The 14,619-nt window shown below is 41.8% G+C and overlaps 1 protein-coding gene across 1 annotated transcript in view; it reads left to right on the top strand.

The window, feature by feature from the left end:
* Positions 1 to 13,699, top strand: part of Iqub (IQ motif and ubiquitin domain containing) — a 38,609-nt gene extending 24,910 nt beyond the window's left edge. The window contains exons 9-12 of the mRNA XM_051151859.1: positions 1,170 to 1,346; positions 5,581 to 5,829; positions 6,521 to 6,706; positions 12,733 to 13,699. Coding sequence (XP_051007816.1) covers positions 1,170 to 1,346; positions 5,581 to 5,829; positions 6,521 to 6,706; positions 12,733 to 12,924 — 804 coding nt within the window. The 3' untranslated portion in view covers positions 12,925 to 13,699. The remainder of the gene's footprint in view (positions 1 to 1,169; positions 1,347 to 5,580; positions 5,830 to 6,520; positions 6,707 to 12,732) is intronic.
* The last annotated feature ends 920 nt before the right edge of the window (positions 13,700 to 14,619 follow it).

The following is a 14,619-nucleotide window of genomic DNA, read 5'->3' on the forward strand; positions in this document are numbered from 1 at the left end:
ACACACAGACACAAGACACACACACACACACACACACACACACACACACACAGAGAGAGAGAGAGAGAGAGAGAGAATGGAGTATATGACTATGTAAGTAAGAATAAGATGTAGACAGCATTTCAGAGAGAGCTAAATTAGGCATGAAATCAGGATTAATGGAAATCTATTCATATTTCTTCAAGGCCCTTCTAAAATGCTTCCGGGCTGGGGCACCACTGATTTCAACTCTTCAATTTGTTAAAATTGCCAAGTATGAAAATGTTGAAAGGGCATTGTTTTGTAGTCGTTCTGTTTACCCTTTGTCTCTTCCATACAATCTGCGGGCCATCCAGTCCCCCCCCCCCCCCCCCCAGATAGTGGGATGGACATAGCTCTGTTCTACTGCTTATAAATACCATCCTAAGCCCTTAACTCTTACCCGAAGTTTGCTTGTTCAAACTACACAATCTTAGGACTTTACTAAAAAGGGTTGGGTGATATAATAGACATGTGGGATGATATATAAATAGCTAAAAAATGTTGAACAGGGCAATTCAACATGGCTAAACTATATATTTTGTACCCCTTTGTGCCCCTTTCCTTCCTCACTTTAGATTTCCTTTTGTCTCCTTGAAGTAATACCAATGGACAGTCATTTTCACGTGCATCTTTTCCTTGTTTTTCTTAATGACTTTGATTCCTCTGTACAAGCCTATAAATAATTTGGTTCAGTGTTTTCACTTTTGACCTTTAGTGAAATTATATTGCATGCACCAGTTTTGTATCTTGTTCATTTTACTTACTTTGTAAGATTTAAGCATTAAGACTTACTGCTATCATATAATTTACTCATTTGTATAAATGTTTATATTAATAAACTATTATTTATTTATATATTCAATTTGCTTATGAATATCAGGTTGTTTCTAACTCTTGGCTAGTGTGAACAATAGCTCTATAGATGCGTGTCGGTAGAGCATCTATCTGGAGAGTTGCTGGGTTATACGTTACATATTGTCAAACCAACCACTTAATACTAACTTGGCCCCCTTATTGGTTGTACCGAATTTTACCCCTGTCACCTTTTAAGATGTTTTAGAATGTAGATTCTGGTTTGTTTGTGTGGTAGTTTCAAAAAATAGTGATTAAAAAAAAATTTACAGAGAGTACTTTTGTGTTTTGTGCAGGAACATGAGTGTAAGCTGACCCAGGAAATCCTAGAGTTGATTGACAGAGAAGTTGACCTTATGATGAGGGGAGTCAAACCTCACAATCTTGAAGGACTCAGGAAGAGAATCACAACGCTCTTCTTTCACTACATCAAAACACCCCTGTTTAATCCTGAAGTTTCAAAATACCTTAAGGTACTCTGATTTTCAAAATCCTAAGACGTTATACTATTAACTGAAAGATATTCAAAATTTGCTTCTGTGCTTTACTACAAAATGAAGTAAGATCACCCTTTGGTGAGCCCTCCGGATGTACTATTGTGCCAACAAAGTAAACTTCCTCTTTAACCTCTTCTGTATATGAATGTTCAGCCTTGAATTCTTTTTCTAAGAGCTAAATTGACTCTCCAGTTGTTGCACTCTGTGGAAGGCACTGTGATCACTCACAGCCCCAGCCTTTGTACAAACAGTTGCTTCCACCTGCAATGCTATGCTCTGTTTGGTTTAGCCAACTCCTATTCATTTTCAAGAATCAAACTCTTGTTTCTAGTTAAAATTTTACATAGTGTATTTGTTTTCATTTTCTTTTTCTAATTTATTATAATTTATTCACATTACATCCCTATTATTATCATCATGCCCTTATCTTCCTGTTCCCACCCTCCCTCCCTCTTCTGCCCTATTCCCCTCCACTAGACCTGATGGGGGCACCCTCCTACCACACTGTCTGGCCATAGCTTATTAGGTCTCATCAGGATAGCCTGCATCCCCTTCCTTGGTGTTCCCACAAGGCAGTCTTGCCTAGGGGCAGTGGACAAATCCTGGGCACCAGAGTGCATGTTCAGCAGCAGTCCACCCCCTCTGCCCTGCCCCCACGTGGAGACTCAGCTGTCATTGGCTAGATCTGAACAGGGGGTCTTAGTTCTCTGTATGCACTGTCCTTGGTTGGTGCATAGGTTGGTGCAGCAGCCTCTGTGGCCAGATCCGCAGGCCCTGACGGTCTCCATGTGGAGCTCCTGCTCCCTCCTGGACCTTCCATGCCCCCACTCTCCCCTACGACTCTCAGCGCTGCTCCACCCAGAGTCCAGCTTCCAGTCCCAGTATCTGTCCCCGTTCCCTGCTGGATGGAGCCTCTCAGAGGACATCTACTTTGGGCGAATATCCACTTACTAGTGGGTATATCCCATTTGCGCCTTTCTGGATGTGGGTAAAGAAACTGGGGTACATTTATACAACAGAATACTGCTCAGCTATTAAAAACAAGAACATCGTGAAATTTGCAGGCAGATGGATGGAACTAGAAACGATCATCCTGAATGAGGTATCCATCCAAGGATCAAACTCTAGCTCCTCTCTCATTAGGCCTCAGAGAGAGTTAGGCTTTCCATTTCTGTAATTCTCCCATTGGGCCACGTCTGCCTGTCTTTAGCACTTACCGTACAAACATAAGAACCAGTGACTGGATCCATGAAGGCAGCTTGAAGAGCTCCAAATGCAGCTTGTATTTGAGTTACCTTGCCTTCTCACACCAGTTTTTTTTTAGACTGCTTTTAGAATTATAATCTAGGAAGCTGACTATTTTTAGATTTTTGGCAAAAGAAAAATCTCAAAATGTAGACAAGACCTACAAAAATAAAAAGTGCTTACTGTTCATTTTCTTTTAAAATTAACTAAAAATGATTAACCTGCTCAAAAGAAAAGTCTCCCATTGTATTACTTCAGTGAGTTTTACATGTATTCAAGTTCTATTTATATATTTGCAACAATATAATAAGAAAATTTGATACTCTACATAATTATATAATCTTATATTACTGTTTTTGCATTTTCTTTGATAAAAGTTCACTCTTCCAGGTAAGTTTTAATAAAACATAGTTATGTAGCTAACATTACAGTCCACATAAAACTTCATCTTCATAGACAGCTCTACTGTCAACTCTTAGCTGACTTTTAATAAATGCTGACTTTTGTTTTATTTACTCAAGAATATATAAATTCATATAAATGGAGTGATTCTGTCAGGGAATCTCAGGCAGCTCCTTGAGACAGACTTTATTCCACTCATTTCATTTGAGAGTCACCCAGACTTTGATTTGTCAGAGGCTTGTTACAGTCCAGAGCCTGATACACCTTCCAGACATGCAGGAGTTTTCTTCCTATCTTTTCACTTCAGGGAACAACAGTTGTCTTCTGTTTCCTCATAGATTTTTTTTTTTTTTACTTTTGCCACTCTAAGTTTTATAGCTGGGACCTTGATTCCTTTTGAGTTATTTACTTATTTTTTATACCTCTTTAGTCAACAAGGGACAGGTCCTAAACAATCAAGGCCATTTTCTTGTTTAGTTGTGTCAACCACTTTCATATTAAAAAAAAAAAAAAAAAGGCAAATCTTAAGCCAAGCATGATGGCTTTAATCCTAGAACTCAGTAAGCAGAGGGAGGCAGATCTTTGTGAGTTCAAGGTCAGCCTGCTCTACAGAGAGAGTACAAGACAGCTAAGGCTACACAGAGAAACCCTGTCTCAAAAAAACCAAAAACCAACCAACCAATTAAAGAAGAAGATAAAACTGCACTGAAATGTCATGACTTTTTTTGTTGTATATAACATCACTCTTTTGAATTTCTGGCCAACACAGACTGGCTTCTAATTGGCTACCTGCTTGAAGTAAAGAGCATTAATGTTTTTCAAGACACTAGACGTAAGGCAGTGGGTTTTGTGATCCCTGGAAGAAGAGAAACAAAAAGGAATAACCCTATACTGATTCCACCTGGTTTTGAGCTCAAGGGTTAAGGACAGGCTTTGGATTCCTTAAACTGGCTGGAAACAATGAGCCTGTCTTTGCCGCTGAGACCTACATGACTAAAGCATGAAGAACAGAGGGCTAAAAACGAGTAGATTGCACAGAGAACTCCACAGGAGTTCAGAATCCCTTTTACACATTCACCCAAATTGTGCCCAGTGCCTGAAGAAGAGTAACACTCAAGGTCACCTAAAGGATAAATGGTAACAACACTCAACACTTAACTCAGAGCTGGTTACGTGTTGCCTGCTCCCAAGACAGACTGGACCACTCCAGTTCATGGGGTAGTTGGCAGGCATACAAAGGGACCGACCCAGGAGTGGGAAGTGATTAATCCCAAATGGAAAATAGTGTTATTCTTGCTTAAAAAACTACAAACTTAAAACCAAGACATCAATCGATCAAACTTATGAGTAATTTAACTGTGCCTCAGAAAAATGTATAAGGCTATTGATAGGAATAAAAACATTCACAATTAAGGTAAAATTCATAATGTCTAGCATCCAAGAACATATGAGACACATAAACAAAATGTGATCAATAGCACAAGTAGCTAAATCATTATTCAAAATTGGCCTTATACTGACAAATGTTGAAATTAGAAGAAAAAAAAAAAAAGGAAGGGCATTTAATCAGTTCTTAAAATGTTTTAGATGTCCAAAAAATCAAATGAAGACATTGAAAATATATTGTGAAACTTCTGAAGAAGAAAACCACACTTGCTTAAATTAAGTGGAGACTGGTATCACTGATGAAGAAAAAAACACTCTAGTGAATTAGAATACTAGGATAAAAATGTGTGCAGTGGGACACATGGGGGCAGCACGGTCACCACGTAGGCATCACCGTGCCTACTGTGGGGGAAGTTCAAGCACCTTAGTATCTGCCAGAGTCTCAGATTAGAGGACAGCGAAGGAAGGAGGAGCCATTTTGTTAAAATAACGGCTGGCTTCCAGTGAAGCACAAAGTACAAGGAACCAAGGAAGTGACCAGGCCGTGCCACTGGCCGGGAGAAAGGGCAGCTCCTACAGAGTAGGACAAGAGTAAGGGCAGCAACAGGCTGCTCATCGGAAACATCGCAGACGAAAAGACAGCCAGACGGCCTCTGTCAGCGCTTAGGTTAATCGCAATGAGAGAAATGTCACCCTCCGCTGCTTCTACTTGAATTGATTTATTTTCCTTCCTTATCACACGGGAAACATCTTTCAGAATAATATTGAATGGGATCACTGAGTGCAGAGAGTCATCCCTTGTTCCCAGTATTAGACGAAAGGAATATATATATACACACACATATATAAATGTATGTATATATGTATGTATGTATGTATGTATGTATGTATGTACTACGTATGTATAAATGTGGTAGGAGTCAGTAACTTGATTTTTTAAATATTCTGCCAATGTCTATCCAGGGGTTGGTGAATAACACAGATTTTAAAAAACATTTTTTTCAGGAAAATGAATCTTGCTAGGAATTTAGATCTTATACAGAATAAGTAGTTAAAAGGAAAATAGGACTTTTAAAGTGATCAATTGTAGGATTAATTTTATGCTGTCCTCATGCTTCTGCTTAAGATGTGGCTTGGATTGTCATCTTTTTTTTTTTTTTTTTTTTTTTCTATTTAGGTCCCTCAAGATCCACTGAAATTTTACGATAAGATTTACTTTTGCCACAGTTGCCAGTTGTATCTGCCTTCTGTAGAATTTTCCGTGTCGCCCACCTCGCATCGTGTGTACCGCTGCCGCCATTGTGTCAACCTTGAGAATGAGACCAAGAAACGGGAATCGTTCTTGAAGTACAAATGTTTGCTCCAGCGGCTCTACTACTCAGAGGCTGACTACGAGGACGATGCCCAGATCGCTTTTCTGATGCAGGTGTGATCTCTAAAGGATGCTGAACATGAAATGTACCCGGGGGCTGGAGAATTGGCTCAGTGGGTAAGATCACTGGCTGCTTTTCCAAGGGATCCAGGTTTGATTCCTAGTGCCCAGGTGGCAAGTCTTTAACTCCTGTCCCAGGGGATCTGATGCCCTCTTCTGGCCCCTGTGGGCACTGCACAGGCCGTACATGTGCAGACAAAACAGCTCTGGCGGGGGCTGTGTTGACATGACGACCGATACATTTGAACGTAGTTTTGTATGAGAGCTATTATGTAGGATGTCCTAAAGCAGATGGCTATTGCATTCCCGAGGTTCATGAACAGCTGTGTTCTTGGTATTTAAGCTCTATGCTACACTCTGAAAACTCACTGGTAAATCAGACAGCACATCCTAGAAAAGAAGGCAGATGTTTAAAAAGAATGACAGCAAGGATGATAAGGAATGCTAGCCATAAGGGGCTGGCAGTCACAGTCAGCCAGCGAGATGGTTGATAGCAGATTTCACGTGGGCGATGCTGAAGGAATGACAGTCTGGGCTGTGGCACAAGAAAGGAAAGTCTTTTGGATGTTATTCCCCTTTAAAAATTCATTCATCACAATTTAACTTCCCCCAATTAATATGATGACATTTAACCCGTTTATCATAAGAAAAGACAGCTATTGTTTGCACTTCTCTTGGTGTGCAGCTTCAGGACATTAAGTACTTGACAGAGAACATCTGGGCGTCCCAGTCCGTCCTCAGTGCCTGGGACGATCTCAATGACCTGGTCATGGTCCGGTGGGATAAGAACGTGGAGTGGTCTCCCTGGAACTGCATTCTCCTCACCAAGGATGAAGGGGCAGCTCACCTCAAGCTAGAGAGCATTGAAGAGGTAAGGCGCTGGACTTGGAGGTCTTGCTTTATCCAGTTAGGTTACGACAGGCATCTTGAGTGCCCTTTAGTGTTGGAAGTGTCTCCACTGAATCAACAGGCAGATATAAGACAGAAGCAAAATATGTGAGTATTGTAGAAGTGAAAATTAAAAAGGAAGTTAAGCCACATGTGGGTAGAGATGAGAGACTTGAGTTACACCAGCATGTAGCATCCTGTCACCCTCCTCTACCTAGGTCAAGCGCATCCATTTCACACTGAGTTCTGGGAAGGAATGTGGTTCGCTCACGTGTGTCTATTCCTTTATTACCCACAATAATGCCCATCAAAGGCCGGGAATTTGATAAGCATTTGTTGAGTAAATTTTGTCAAAGATGTGAGAAACACATCTAGTGGAGTGTCAACGGGTGCAACCACTATGGAAATCAGTGCCTCAAAATGGTAGTACTAGGACTAGCATAGGACGCAGCTATGATACTTGGGAGTATATGTCAGATGGGATCCAAGTCTGAGTACCACAGGCAGACCTGCACACAATTTTTTATGCCACTATTTACCAAAGACAAAATGTGGAATTAACCTAGGTCCAATCAACCGATGAATAGGTGTGCATGTGTGTGTGTGTGCGTGCGCGCGTGTGCGTGCGCGTGTGTGCGTGCGCGCGTGTGTGTGTGTGCGTGTGTGTGTGCGTGCGTGCATGCGTGCGTGTGTGTGTGTGTGTGTGTGTGTTTGTGTCGCGCGTGTGTGTGTGTTAGAGTTTTATTCAGGACATACTGTTAAAATCAGTCCGGCTTGAAAAGATGAATAGCACATGTTCTCTTCTACACGTGAAATCTAAAATTTGAAAGTAAAAATCACATAGAAATTGAAGAGGAACGATTTTGGAGAAAGGGGAGGAGTCAGCCATGGCAAGAGAAGAGGAGAGGAGAGGACAAGAGATGGCGGTGAGCACTAACAAAGTGTGTGGCACTTTTATCTGAAGATGCCATAGTGAAATTTATTACTCTGCATGTTAATTTAAAACATAAAGCCAAAATAAGGGCCTATATAATGAATGCTTATTGTAGATACATGACTACTATGGAACCCAGAGCTTGTCCTTTGATTTATCAGCAGGAGTCTTCCTAAAATGGTCCTCAATTGTTAAATTCCAGTCACAACTTTGTCATCTAAACGGCAGCCATACTGATGAGATACCATTCTTCCATTTGCTCCCACCTAACCAGGAGTGGAGAAAGCGCTGCAAAACTTAACTATTACTTAATTTCAGCAACTTACAAAATGCAGTCTGTAAAGCATCCTAATGAAGGAGTGTGAGAGACCCGTGAAGTATCCCTGAAGGGCTCCGTTCACACCCGGCGCAGAATCCCAAGAGCAGCTCGATTCTCTCTCAATTTATTGTAGTGCTGTCTCTTTAATTCCGTGAAAGATGCATCTCAAGGAGAATAAAGAAATGAGATCAAATGCAGCCATTTTGAATGCTGTCCCAAGGCGCTGCTGGTGTTTGGATGCTTGTTTGTTATCGGAAGACTGAGGGAGGAAACTGGTTACGGTTTTACACTTTTCCAATAATTTTTGAGTTTTAAGAAGCCAGGCTGTGAAAAAATTCACTCTAGGGATGGGAAGGAAGGGCAGAAAGAAATTGAAGCCGTGTTAAATGTTATATTTAGTAAACTAAGCTGCTTCATAAATATTTAATCATCGGAAGCACAGCCAATACCAGCACTATCATTTCATCTAGGACCCTCAATGAAATTGAAGTTCATTCCCAAAGCTGATATTCCAGTTCTTCTTCAATTAATCCACACAACTCCTTTGTGTACCTAATCAAATCGCTGCACTCTCAAATTAAATGTTCCATTCATGCGCGGTTCCCATCTCAGGGCGCCAGGCTTTCTGCATTTCTGCAAGCGGGAGCAGCGGCTCTCGCTCTAACTCCTAAGCTTTGCCTCTCTCTCTCTACGGTCTCTAGTTTGCGCTGTCCTGCAAGCCTTGCTGTCCTTTCTGTTTTGAATTGTTCAAGATTTTTGCAGCAAATCAAAGCGTTTCCAGAATTATCTTAGAATACACACACAGGTTTTCCCTGGAGGCAACAACAAAGAGAACGAAGAAACAAACACAGCGATGACAACGATGATGATGAGGAGTTTAAAATGATCCTGGCAGAGGAGGAAGAGTTCTGTTCTGGGAGGGCTGAGTGAGGTTGATTAAGCTCTCATCCCACGCAAACTGGCCAGTGATTCACTAAAGATCACCTACCATGTCCCGGTTTTTTTCCTGTCTTTGTCACCATCAACCTGTGGGACATAAAACCTTACTCTATATTATGACATTTTTAAAAAAGATTGGCTAAATATGTGGAAATAGCAAAAAGAATGAAAATCACGTTGGCCTCAGGAAGTAGGATTGGGCACATTTGTCAATGCGTTCATGCTCTGGTTTTCCCATCTGTAGCTAGGAGACGATGCTGTCTCACCCTAGAGAAGTTAGGCCGCCAAACGATCTTCACATACGGTCTGGCATTGGTCCTTGTGGACAGTGACTGTGCCTGTGAAAGTGTCATGAGCCAGGCTATTTCTGCTGCATACTTTCCTTTTTGTGGTCTGTGCCTCCACCTGAAGCCATGTTGGTGTCTGTGGGCCATGCTGTCACTGAGGCCATCTCTGGGTCTATGGTCCTATTGCAGTCAGGGCTTAGGGGATCGACATGATGTCCATGGCCAGTGTTACCATCAAACGCTATATCAAAAGCACCCTGTGGTCTGTGGCACTACCTGAGGCCATGTTGTTGCCTTCGGCTTGTTCTGCCTCCAGGAGCTATGATGGTGTCAGTGGCCTGTGCTGTGGCAGAGGGCCGTGTTGATGTCTGTAGTCTGTACAGCCACCAAAGACCATGTTGAGGTCCATGGCCTGTGCTGACAACAGAGGCCACATGGAAGTCCAGGATCCATGATCCCACTGACTGTAAAGGGCAAGTATGCTACCTTTGCAGTGTTATCAATGACTGCGACTCACAGTTAAGAAAGAGGGACATAGAAGGTTTCTGTGACAACCCTACCCCACCACATCCCCACTCTGAAAAGTTACAGCTTAGACAGAAAGCCATCGAACAGAATGCTTAAAAATTGTGATAAGGATTCTGAAATGTAACTCTCCACAGATGACAGATGCTGGTGGGCATAGCTGAGGGAAGACTCATGTACCAGGGAGCTTTATACTTGCGTCGTGCCTGGGCAGTAGATGTGACAGAGATGAAGTTGCCATCTTATCCCCGTGAATCCCTAAGTATGAAGGAGAAATTCAGGAGGTAGAGGAAGCTGAGGGAAAGCTCGGGGACTTGAGTTTCTGAGAACACTGTGGAGACACCATCCTCACTGGAAACTGACCTTGTTACATAAGAAAACTAAGCCCGGATTTTATTAAGCCATGATATATTTGCTCATTCTCTTATATTGAACCCAAATGCAACCAAAGCAATGAAAAAAATATGTCCATTCCATTTGTTGTTTTTAAAAAAAATTTCCAAGCACTTTACATGGTATTTGACGCATTCAAAGTAAGTCCCTGGCTAAATTAATAAGTATCAGCTATTCTCTTCAATGTTCTAAATCAGACCTCTGTTCACCCAGAGCACAGTGCTACCACCTATGTCTCTTTTTAAATTTATTTTCTGAGAGCAAGGCATTCTCCACTTCAGATCCTTTATAAGGCCAAACAGGAAAGTCAGAGAAATCCCCTAGAAAAAGAAAGATGGCGGACATCCGCATGGCCTTTGGTGGTAATGCCCCGGCTTCTGTAGAACCACAGATGCCCACACGAACCTCCAGCTTCAACGAGGCCTGGGCAGTGGACCACAGATGCCAACATTGTGGACCACAGAGGGCTTTCCAGTGATGTGCCCTTCATCTCAGACGTTGCTGTTGCTCAGCAGCATGGTTAATTGTGTATCTGGGCAGCATGTTGGAGGGCTCTGTAGGCTCAATTTCCTTAACAAATATACTTTATTATGAACTTATTGAATGAGTGTACCTCTCTTACAACCCGACTAGCCTAAACAAGAGGGAAAGAAGATTAAAGAAAACAAGAATGAAACCCTCTGGGTATCAGTTCCTAGGAATGATTTCCCCTGGGGTAGTCAGCAGGATCTCAGCAAACCAGCAATTCCACCAAAGTTGCTGCTGGAACTTGGAGCAAGCAGAACCTGGAGCCTCAGCTGGAGCCCAAAGCCTTGAAACCTTCCCTGGAGCGGTTCCCTCAAGGAGCGTCTCCAAGTGGAGTGATGAACAGTCAAACAATACCAAGTCCCAAAAAAGCCCAGTCTCCTGTTTTGTATACACACACACACACACACACACACACACACACACACACACACACACATACATATATACACATATATATATCCTCCCAGAGTCTGTTCAAGAATGTTTTTCAGCTGGCAACAACCAAACTCCCCAATGAAGTGGTTTGACTTCTGAGTGGATGGACATCACCTGCTCTCTCACAAGTCTCTTCTCTATCCCACACTAACGATAAAAACAAAACATGTTTAGCTCCCCTATGTGGCTCAGTCTGCAAAAGCTCCAGGGTGCTGTACACCACCGTGTCAGCCCTCCTCAGCAAGGACATATCTTCCCATGCCCTGCTGCAGGCTTCTCTCACACCTGTCACAGAATCAGGTCTCCAGTTCCAACTCTCTCCACTGAGCACTCACCACTATTTCTCCATCTCCCCACCTTTCCGATGCATATTCATTCCTTTTAGTAACACTGGGAAATGCAAATATATATATTTGCCCAAACAGCTTTACGTGGAAGTACTTATTGAAATGAGTTGTTACTCTGGTTCAAGGTTTCTGATTTCTGAAGCACCATGAATACTGAGACATTGCCCAAGAATTATCACAGATATCTTGCTGTTGCCCATAGTCAGGATGATGCTATGGTTAGTGTGTGTGTGTGTGTGTGTGTGTGTGTGTGTGTGTGTGTGTGTTGTATGGGGTAGGTTCTGTGCAAGCTCCTGGATTCTACACACCTCCTCACCCTTGGTGTTTGCTGCCCCAAGGCTCACTGAGCTCATCTTTTGTGCCTGTAGGCTGAGGGCGGTGGTGCTGACCTGCTCTCCCAGCGGGGCAAGCAGGGCATGGTTCTTCCAAGTTCCAGGCTACTGCACACCCCCTGTTGGGGCAAACATCCTGAAGGGTCTTTGGGCCTTTATGTCTGCAGCCTGATGGCGAAGATGCAGCACAGAAGGGTATAGCTTTGTCCATTTTTCACCACACACAGCTCCGTTGTGCCATCTTTTCTTCCAATTTTATGAGTCCACTTTTTAAAAGCATCTTTCCAGAGACTTGCCTTCCCTACCCCTGGCCCCTTAGTTTTTCAGAGCTATTGCAGACTCTGTAGACTCCTTTTCTGCATCACTCTTTGGAGCCCCCATGGGTCTCTCAGAGTCCTCGGAGCTCTACAGCAGGTGGTGGTAGTTGCTGTCACCTTTGGTTTTTCTCACATACATGTCTTTCTAAGAAATCACCTTAAAATGCTTTTCTGTAAGTGCTGTCTAAATGTGTGCATATGTAAGCATACACAAACTTGTTGCTTGTTACATGCCACTGGGATAAAGCATAGAAACCTGAGCACGTCCTACCCCATACCAGGCAACAGCTGTAAATACAAATGGAGAAGAGAAAGACTATAGAATCAATAACAACTGTAGTTAGGGTGTGTGTGTGTGTGTGTGTGTGTGTGTGTGTGTGTGTGTGTGTGACAGAGAGAGAGAGGGGGAAGAGAGGGAGGGAGGGAGGGAGGGAAGGAGGGGGAGGGGGAAGAGGGAGAGGGAGAGAGGAGAGCCTGGTACACATGATGTTGAAGCAGCTCAGGAACTGAGCTCTGAAAGATAAGAAACAAAGCGAGAAAGAAAGTGTCCTAGGTTGAATAAACTGATAAACGAAGCCAGTTATAGTCACATTTTATCTGGCAAAATGTGTATGTAGGAATTTCCACAGAATTTTACTTTCTTCTATTTGCAGGGCTATGGACGCCTTTTTCTCCACAAGATCAAGCACAAGCATATCCTGGCTAAAAACTATTTCTCACAGGTTCCAGTGCTGGCTGCGCTCTTACAGGAGGATGATGAAGTAGGAGAGATCAGAAGTAAATACTACGTAGATACGTCACCTAAAACCATAGAGCCCCGCGGAACTCAGCATCAGCAGATTTAGGAATATCAATTTGAGGATGATCATTTTTGGTCTCTACTAAAAGAGTAGTACAGAGGTCATGTAATACGGAAAACCGTCTTTATATTTCTATTGGTATTATTTGTTTTGTTCATAGTATTTAAGTTATATGAATAGAAAAAAGTCTGTATTTATGAACCATTGTTAGGTGGTTCATATTAATCTGTAATTTTGTTACTAAGATGAATAAAGAGAACATTTTTATCTATTTTCATGTTAATTTAAAGAAAAAAAAAAACACTTTAAAGTCAAAATACAGCAGCCAAACAAAACTTTGGCCTAACTTTCAATGAAAGTTATTTATTTCATATACTTCATGAATGTAATCATTCTCTATACATGAGCCTGTATTTTGATATAAGTATTTATATTTTTTACTTTTATTGTCTAATTTTACCTTTTAACTGCATAATCCAAGAAAAGAGACTCGAACAAACAAATAAAAAACCCTGCATTGCATGCCATGAAACAAGGCAAACAGTGGAAATATTATTTATGAAGGATACTTCCTCTGGGGAAATGTTGAGATTCTGTAAGAGCATGAACTTGATCAAATCAGCTCTCCACTACTTCTCAATAAACTAACCAATAGCATTGACTCCATACCTGTCTGGAATATGTGATAATGAATGGATGATGTCTCCAAAGGTGGCATACCCAAAATAGCATGATCTACGAAAAGCCTATTTACAAAAGGCTCTGTTCTAAGATATACATGATATACAGATTTTTATAACATAGTTTATGAGAATTTGTCAACTCTGAGAAGAATTGAGAGGGAGAAATAGCCAGATATGATCAAGTGAAGGGTTGTTTGAACCCTCTTGACTCACTGGTGAAGCAGTTGAGTAGAGCACTGGCTCCTTGGAAGGCAGGAGGTAAGTAGAAGAAAACAGACATCAAGTACTGGTAATGAGAGGTTAGGCTAATTATTTCCTCATATCATCCTATTCCTTTCTTGGTCTGTTGGTAGTGGCTGTATTTCCCCAAGATGGACTCTTGGTTTGGATCTACCTCCCACATGGTGCAACTCTTCTTCAATTTCCTAGATTTCCAGCTTTCACTTGAAAGTCTGTTTCAATTTTTTAAAGAAAATTTTAAGATGTTTTGCTTTTGTTGATTTCCTTAGTGTCCTTTGTTTTTACAGGGAGTCCTTTCATTAAATAAATCTCAAATTAAACAGAAAATTACTTTTCTGTTGCTAGAATAAAATAATATGACCAAAAGCAAATCAGGGAAGAAGGAGTTTATTTGGTTTCCAGTTCTAGAGCAGATACAGTTCGTCATTGTGGTGACAGCTGGATAGCAAGTCTGAAGCCAGCCTAGGAGTCAAGAACTGGATGATCACATTTCATTCCCACACAGAAAACAGAGAAAGATCAGAGTAGGGGTTTGATGTTTACTACTTATATTGTCCTTGGTTAGTACAATAGTTTGAGCAGACCCCCCTGGGCCCCGATCCACCCATCAACAATGTTCTTCTTGTAGGTTTCTAGGACCCTCTGGGTCCTTATATTTCCACATCTCCTATATTTCTCTTACCTAGAGTCTCAGTAGGATGTCCTCCCATCTATCCCAATCTCCTGGTAAGTGAAGACTTTTGTAGGACATGCCTTATGGGCTATGCTTAATTATAAGTGAGTATATACCATGTGAGTCTTTCAGCTTCTGGGTTAA

The sequence above is a fragment of the Acomys russatus genome, chromosome 10 (genome assembly GCF_903995435.1).
Source record: "Acomys russatus chromosome 10, mAcoRus1.1, whole genome shotgun sequence".
NCBI lineage: Eukaryota > Metazoa > Chordata > Mammalia > Rodentia > Muridae > Acomys > Acomys russatus.